This window comes from Athene noctua, chromosome 28 (assembly GCF_965140245.1).
Source record: "Athene noctua chromosome 28, bAthNoc1.hap1.1, whole genome shotgun sequence".
Taxonomy (NCBI): domain Eukaryota; kingdom Metazoa; phylum Chordata; class Aves; order Strigiformes; family Strigidae; genus Athene; species Athene noctua.
This window is the reverse complement of record NC_134064.1, coordinates 4,389,206-4,396,746: the sequence shown is the minus strand read 5'-3', so window position 1 is coordinate 4,396,746 and position 7,541 is coordinate 4,389,206. Positions and strand designations below refer to the sequence as shown.

General features: G+C 55.2%; 1 protein-coding gene across 1 annotated transcript; it reads right to left on the bottom strand.

The window, feature by feature from the left end:
* Positions 1–4,681: 4,681 nt before the first annotated feature.
* Positions 4,682–6,959, bottom strand: NKX2-6 (NK2 homeobox 6). The gene is made up of 2 exons (XM_074928350.1): positions 6,836–6,959; positions 4,682–5,280 (listed from the first exon to the last, which is right to left on the bottom strand). The coding sequence occupies exons 1-2, from the start codon at positions 6,957–6,959 to the stop codon at positions 4,682–4,684; spliced, it is 723 nt and encodes a 240-aa protein (XP_074784451.1).
* Between the last annotated feature and the right edge of the window lie 582 nt (positions 6,960–7,541).

Here is a 7,541-nt window from a genome sequence, read left to right as displayed (position 1 = left end):
CCTCCTCTTCCTCTCCCTGCCCAGAGGCACGCTGTCTTCCCACCCTCCCGGCTCTGCATTTATCCGGCAGGCAGCCAAGCCTCCCCGGGCCTGATTGGAGATCCCTGGCAGGAGTCTACGCCCTTCGGTTGTGTCTTGGCTCCCGCGGGTTTTCTGGCTGTTTGCTTCTCCCTCTTGCTCAGGACGCCCTTCCCCACAGATCCACGGGGTCACAGCCAAGCCTCAGCCTCCTCCTTTGCCCCTCTGTTACTCCTTCGCTGGCAAATCACCCCCGAGCTTTCGCAACGAGGGAAGGATGCCCAAGTGAGTTCATCCTTTTGGGGGTCAAAATGCTCCCAGGGTGGGGGTTTTGGCCAGAGAAGGGGGGAGCAGCATTGCTGCCTCGGAAGGATGCTCTGCAAAGGGACATTCCGCATCCCCGGCCCCAGCCCCAGCGAGCTGGTGCTCTGCTTGCTCCTGGTTATGGAAATTATTTATGTCCAGGGGTTAATCCCTAGAGATCTCTGGGGAAATGGTGTTTTCAGGGGAAAAAAAAACTAAAGAAAATTAAAGGATTGGCGCTTTTTTTCTGTATTTTGGGGGCTTTGAGGGTTTTCTTCAAAAACTTCCACTTTGATGCGCTTTCAGTGTGTTGAAAACCGGGGAAAGTGTCAAAGACATTTTCATCAGCTTTGCAAAGCTGCTCTAACAAAGGCTTTAAAATGAAAGTTAAGTTATAACAGACAGGGAGAGCGGCTCCAGAGGCAAATGTTTGCACAGAAAGGGGCAGAGAGTTCACATGAAAATTTAAGCCTAAACCTCAGACTAATTCCTTGACCAGCTGTGGAATGGGACAGCATTGTTCCTTGATACACCATCCTGCAAGGCCCCGTGTTCACAGGCACCCAAAAGGAGCAAAACCTTCCCAATTCCAAGAAAAAACACCAGTCGAGCGCTCTGTTATGACAGATTTTTATTTTATTTTTTTTTAAATGAGTATCTACTTTATTTGTAGTTGCTCTTCTAGGGTTTCTGTTTGGAAAACAACTCCCCGCTCGCCACACCAACAGCTGAGAACCACCACCACCACCACCCCCCCAGATGTGGGCAGCACATGATTAAAAAATCACCTTGCCCCATCATAAGGCAAAGCAATCTGCTGGGGAAGCCCCCGTGGGAGCAGGATTTGGCTCCGTGGGTGCAGATGAGCAGCATCCCTGGGAACTGCCGGCACCCTCTGAGTGATGGAGATGTATATAGATATAGATATATTTATACACACATTGACCCCCTATCGCCCTGTTGTCTGCAAACTCCCTTTGCTGTTGGACTAACGTAGCACGGATCATCTCTTCCATTCCTAAAGCCTTCACTCCCACCCAGCCCCTCATCCTCAGCCAAAAAGCCCAGGCATGTTTTTTTTTAAAAAAAAACTTTAAAAAGGGAAAACAACAGATTTTCTGGAAACCCCTTGAGGACTTTGTTGATTTTATAGGAGGGTGTTTGGTTTCGGCAGCCCGAAGCCCAGAGCAGGTTGCGCAGATTGCCCCAAACCCTGATTTTAACCTGCCCCTTTTTCTCATTCTTTCACCTACTGACGCTCCTGGCTTAGAAATTGTCCCCCTCTGTTCACTGCGTGCTTGGAAAACTTCAGCAGCTTCAATAATTCAGCCTCATTATCCTCCTACAGTCTGACCAAGGGAATTTGGAAAGATTTATGAAGCGGTTGGAGCCCAAGAGTGTTATTGCAGCCGTGCCCTGGTTCCGAGAGCACACCAGGAGCTGGCAAGGTGCTCCTGCGGCCGTGGAGGGTGGGGGGCTGCCCCACGGCTCCCTGCCCACCCGCTCCAGTGCTTAATTGGGATCCCACTGTGTGGCCCAGGGGGGGTTGAGATGGATGGGGAACCCCGACAGGACCAGGGCTTGCCCAAAGGCACGTTGCCCAAAGGCACGTTGACTGTGAGCCCAGCTCGGTGCAGGGATGCTCGCCGGGGCCAGGCAGTCGTGCTGCTCCCCAGGAGCGCTCTCTGCTGAATTTGGGAGCCAGTTTTCCCGCTGCAGAGACCCTGCCCCTGCTGATTTTAGGCTGCCCCTGCTGCTGTCAGAGATCAGCACACCCAGGGACTCAGCGTGTTGTGCATCCACAACTATTTTGGGCTCTAGCACAAATACTTGAACATAAGACGCAGCAGAAGAGTTTCTGTCCCCAGAAGCTGGGCAGTTCCCTTCCTTCCAGGGGGATCATTTCTTTTCAGTTAAGAATTTTCCTGCAAGTAGAGCTGAGCTGTTACACCTCTGCTTTGCAGCCACAGCTTTGCCGTAACCATTAGTGAGATGTCTTGGTGGCGTCTGTCTGCTCGACCCCTCTGTCCGTACGTCTGTCCTGGGCAGCCTCGTCACACGGCTCTTTTGTGGCCAGCTCTCTTTTCCCTTCATTTCTGGTGCCACAGTCTTGACTCGCCCGGTGAAAATAACTCATAGCTGATGAGAAGTGGGTAATTTGGCCCAGGAGAGGAGTTCTGTTCTGGGAGAAGGCTTTGGGGGAACATGGGCTGGTTTGTGTGCGGGTCTGCATTTGGGAAATCTCATTTTTTGGAGTGGTTAGTGTAGTGGGTAATTTTGGATTTGGCTGGGAAACAGGGGAGGTTTAAAGCCACAGCCCTGGCGTGTGCTGCAGAGGGACAGGTGACAGAGGGGATCTGTCAATCACCGCTGTTTTAAGGGTATCCCAATCCCAGAACATAGGAATGGACATAAATGATGCCTTCAGCACCCATGATTCCCATTTTCAGTCTTTTTTTTCTGAGCTGGGGAGGGTAGCAAGTTCCTGCTTGGATGCCTGTGTTTATTTGGGAGGGACTTTCACGTGATTTCCCTCATTTGATTGCTGAACCTCAGAGGAAAAACCCCTGGTGTTGCTAAGACTTGCAGGTGAGCCCATGCACTGGGGATGCCGCTGTCTGCCGGGGCTTTCCCCGATGCCGGCAGCATTTCCCAGTGCAAGAACCCAGTCCAGTCCCTTGGCAGCTCCAAAACCGGGACAGAGACCCAAGATTTTGGGAGATATCCCTGAGTGAGTGTGGATGGAGGAAGGGGAGGAGAAGGGGGAGCACCCAGCATGGCTGTCACCTTACCCAGTCATTTCCAGGGTCTCAGTGGGTCTGCATGGCTCGGCCTGGCAGGATAACGAGCCAGCTGTCTCGCCGAGAAGGTTTTTCTGGTTTGATTTGGATGTCAGGGCTGTCCCGTTTGGGAAGCCGGAGTGATGGGGCTGAGTGAGAGTAGAGATAAAAGCTTAATTGCCTCCTGCAAGTCTCTTTTCGTCAAACACTGGGAGGATAAGAAGCTGTCGGGAAAGGAGTGGGGAGGAGGGGGCAGCAGCTCGCTGGGGAGGGGAGATTTTGCCTGTCCCGTGAGGTAGGAGCTGTGTGCAGGTTGCTCTCTGGCTCCATCACTGGGACATCTCAGCATCGTAGTGGAAAGATCTCTGTTAAACCAATGTTTTTGCATCAGGAATTGACCTTTTTCCCCCTCCCTGATATGAGTAAACCCTGCACTGGGGGTCGTGGGCAGGTGGACGAGTGGGTCGGTCTAACGAGGCCTCAGTGGGTTTATTCTCTGAGTGTGAGGCTGTGGGTTTGTGTTGCCTGTTCGGGAAGTGGCTGTGTCCCCCTTTGATCACCCCGGGACACTGCAATGACACCCAGGTCTCCTGCATTTCATAAAAATATATATAAATATATTAAAAACCCATATATACAGTCCTTTGATCCAGGGAGGCACTTGATGTAATTCAGGCAACACCAACCCACCATGTGATCCTGTAACTACGGGGCTGCCCCTCGCAGCTGCCCCACCGGGTACCTGCAATCCCATTTTACCGATAAGGAAACGGCCACAGAGAGCTAAAAACACCAAAAACTGCCAAGAGTTAGAGACGGGGTTAAACCTTGGGAGCTCCACAAGCTTGGACTACAAGGCAATTATCTTTCTGCGTTAATTATTAGTATTAAGATTGATTTTGTTTGGTTGTGGTGTTTTTTTTTTTTTCTTTGGGTCAGATTTTGATGCTCAGATGCGAGTTATGGATAGGTAAAGTGAAAATACTAAGTGAGGAATGGCGAGAGAGTAAAAACACACAGTTTCATCGATTTGTTTTTATTTGCAAATAATAATAATAATAATAAAGACAGAAATTAACACCTGTGCTGGGAGATGTTAAGAAATATAAATCAGAAATGTCTCTCAAAAGATTAAGGGAACTCAAAACATTAAATAGTGTTCATAAAAAAACTGAACGCACAGCGATGTGCAGAGACCCTGTTTTCCAGTTGTCCTTAGGAAGAAAACCAGAGTTCACACCCTCCTGATGGCTTCCGCTGGCTTCCTGGGAGATCAAACCCTCTGGGAGCAGGAAGGGACAGACTCTGAAACTTTTGTGTTTAAATAAATAAATGCCCTTCGCCATGGGGTCCCCGAAGTCGCGGTGCTGGAGTGGCAGCGTCCCCCTCTCTCCTGACCTGTCTCTGCAGAGACGTGACCCCACGAGCTGCCTGGAGGGGACGGGTGCCCCGGGCACGTCCCGCTGTCCGGGGTGTCTGAACCCTTTGGATTTGGTTCCCATCCCGACGAAGGCCGCGCTCTGGAGCAGAGGGGGGGCTTTTCTCAGCGCTTTTCAGGTGGTCCTGAGCCCCGTGGCCCCCTACCAAGCCCTGCTGCCCGCTGGCACGGTGGCTTGCAGGCCCGTGGGCTGGTGCTGAGCCACGCTGGCCGTGCCCAGGCTCACGTTCACGGCGGGGCTGGTGGAGGTGGTGCTGGGGGGCACCCCGCTGTACCCCCCGCCGTAGCTCGCACCGTACGGGCTGCTGCCGTAGGCGCTGTAGTAGGAGCTATAGGGGTAAGGGCTGGCGGTGATGCTGTAGGGGGCTGGGTAAGGCCGGGAGCCCCCGAGACAGGGTTTGCCATCCCTGACCAGCACGGGCACGGCCACCCTCCGCGGGGGCAGCGGGTGGGCAGCCAGCTCCAGGGATTTATCCTGCCGTTGCCTCTTGCACTTGTACCTCCGGTTTTGGAACCAGATTTTCACCTGCGTGGAGGTGAGCTTGAGCACGTTGGCCAGGTGTTCCCTTTCCGGAGCCGAGAGGTATTTCTGTTGCTTAAATCGCTGCTCCAGTTCAAACACTTGAGCTTGGGAGAATAAAACCCGGGGTTTTCGCCGCTGTCGCTGCTTGGGGTGGTGGCAGGGGTCGGCTTTCTTCTCGTCCACCTCAAAGGGGTGGGCAGGGAAACATTTTCCTGCAGCAAGAGAAACCCGAAGCGAAGTGAGACCCAAGGGTCTGTCCCCAGGGAAAGTGTTTCCCAAGGAGGGACCGAATCGGGAATGGGCCCCCTTGGGAATAAGATGAAGTAGGGTTTGAGAGTTCATAAATTTAATATGATCTTTCCTGTGATGTTTAATGAGAATTCAAGAAAATTCCCTTTTTTTTTTTTTTTTTTTTTTCTTTTTTTTTTGCATGGAATGAGATTGTTACATGGATTTTGGATACTGCCTCCTTTCAGTCCCACCTGTGCTGCTGCTGGGCAGCCCTAGCCCGGAGGGACCCAGGGGAACTGGGGTCCACTGCACGTTTGAGTACCCCAAAACACAAATCCCCTTCCCCCCCGCCGTCCTGCTCCGGAGGGATGGAAGCGATCGCAGTCAGAGCTCTGCAGGATTTACCTCCGGCACCTGAGGAAAGGGGAATCCTGCAGCTCTCAATCTAAGCAAAACCAGAAAAACAAAGGGGCTGGGAACGAAGGAGGAAAACTTGTTAGATCTGAGAGAAGATGCGAAGTTGATTGTTCGGGGTTTTTTGCGTGGTTTTTTTTTTTTTTTTTTTTTGGTTGGTTGGTTGGGTTTTTTTAATTTGCTGGATTTTTGTGTGGCGGGCGAGTTAGCTGGGGGTCCTGCACCGCGGTCACTCCTCGGCTGGTGGGATGCTCTGGGGAGACCTGACAGCTACAGCTGGGGTGTAGGGAATTAGAGGGGGGTCTGTGTGGAAATGGGGGTGCTGGGGGCTCCGTCTGCGTATATGAAGCCGGCAAGGAGCTCTCCCCGGGCTCCTCTCACCCTCCCCGGGCTCCTCTCACCCTCCCCGGGCTCCTCTCACCCTCCCTGGGCTCCTCTCACCCTCCCCAGCTCTCCGGCTCCCCGTCCCAGTGTCCCCCCGTCCTCAGGCTCTGGTTCTACTGGTTTCCCCGTTTCTCCTCTCTGCAGCCACCGAGCAAAGGAAACTTTGTGGGATTTTAGCCGCCGGGAAAAGGGGGCCCCGTCCGATCCCCCCTCGGCGGCCGCTCCGGAGCAGCATCCCCGCAGCCGGCCCCGCACCCCCGGGCCCGGTCCCGTTTAAGGAGCATCGAAACGTGGGGTTGTGTCATCGGAAACGGTGGCGATTTGTGCCTTTCGGCTGAAAAAAAACCCAAACCAGCGATATCTACCCCCCCATCCCCCGGGCCCAGTTTCGTTTCCCCGAGGGCCACCGGAGCGGCGGGGGAGAACGGGGCGGGATGCGCGGCTGCGCCGGGGCTTGTCGGGCTGCCTGGAAAATGCCTCAAACAACCCCCCAAAAAGCAAACCCTGGGGGAAAAGATAATTTAAAAGATGGGGGGGACAGAAAAAAAAAAAAGAAAAAAAAAAGAGAAAACCCGCCATGACCCGCAGCGGGGAACATCGGCGGGATCGTGGCTGGAGGGGGCGAAGGTGCAACGGGCGGCTCCGCTGCCCTCGGGTTTCCAGCCCGGGGGAAAGAAAGAGGCTCCGCGGGGCCCCCCCCGGCCCCGCCACCCCCCGGCCCCGCGGGTCACTTACGCGGCGGCGGTGGCTCGTCCTCCCCCCCGGGGCTGCGGGCAGCCCGGGGGCCGGGGATGGCGCGGGGTCCCCCGGCAGCTCCCGGCCGCTCCAGGTTGAGGATGTCTTTCACCGAGAAGGGGGTGGGCAGCATCTTCCAGGGCCGGGGGTTTGGGGGTGAGGTTTGTTCGGGGGGTGGGTGAGGAGGGGGGGGCCCGTCGGATTCGCGGTGCCCGCAGCCGGGCTGTGCGCTCCGGGCCCCGCTCCCCTCCTCTGACCCTCCCGCTGCCGCCGGGCCAGGCACCACCCCCGGCCCCCGCCGCCGGGCCGGGCTCGGGGGGGGGTCCCCGGGGGTTGGGGGGAGCCGGGGGAGGCGGGTCGGTCCCCGGGGGTGGGGAGGGGGCTCTGGCTGCCACCCGGGATGCTCCAGCTCCCCGGACACAGGCTCCCTATGAGCTCCCCCCCCTTCAGCTCCCGAGGAAGGAGCCAGACCCCTTCCCCTCTGTATTTCCAAAACAAGGGGGAAAGAGAAGGGGGGGGGGGGGATTTGGGCTGAGCTGCAATAAAACAAATAAAACAAATCAAGTCGATTTTAACTCCATTAAGGTCACATTAGCGAGCGGCTTTGGGAGATAAGGGCTGATAAGGGGTGCAGACCACCTAGCTCCTGCGGGCTGGGGTGGGGGGGGGGGGAGATGCTCTGAGAGCCCCCACCAACATGGGCTGCCCTCCAACA

Excerpts from the sequence above, each read along its gene's own strand:
- NKX2-6 (XM_074928350.1), bottom strand. The coding sequence starts at position 6,959 with ATGCTGCCCACCCCCTTCTCGGTGAAAGACATCCTCAACCTGGAGCGG. Across the intron at positions 5,281-6,835 it reads CGGGGGGGAGGACGAGCCAC|CTGCAGGAAAATGTTTCCCT; the intron begins CGCCGCCGCGTA and ends GGGTTTCTCTTG.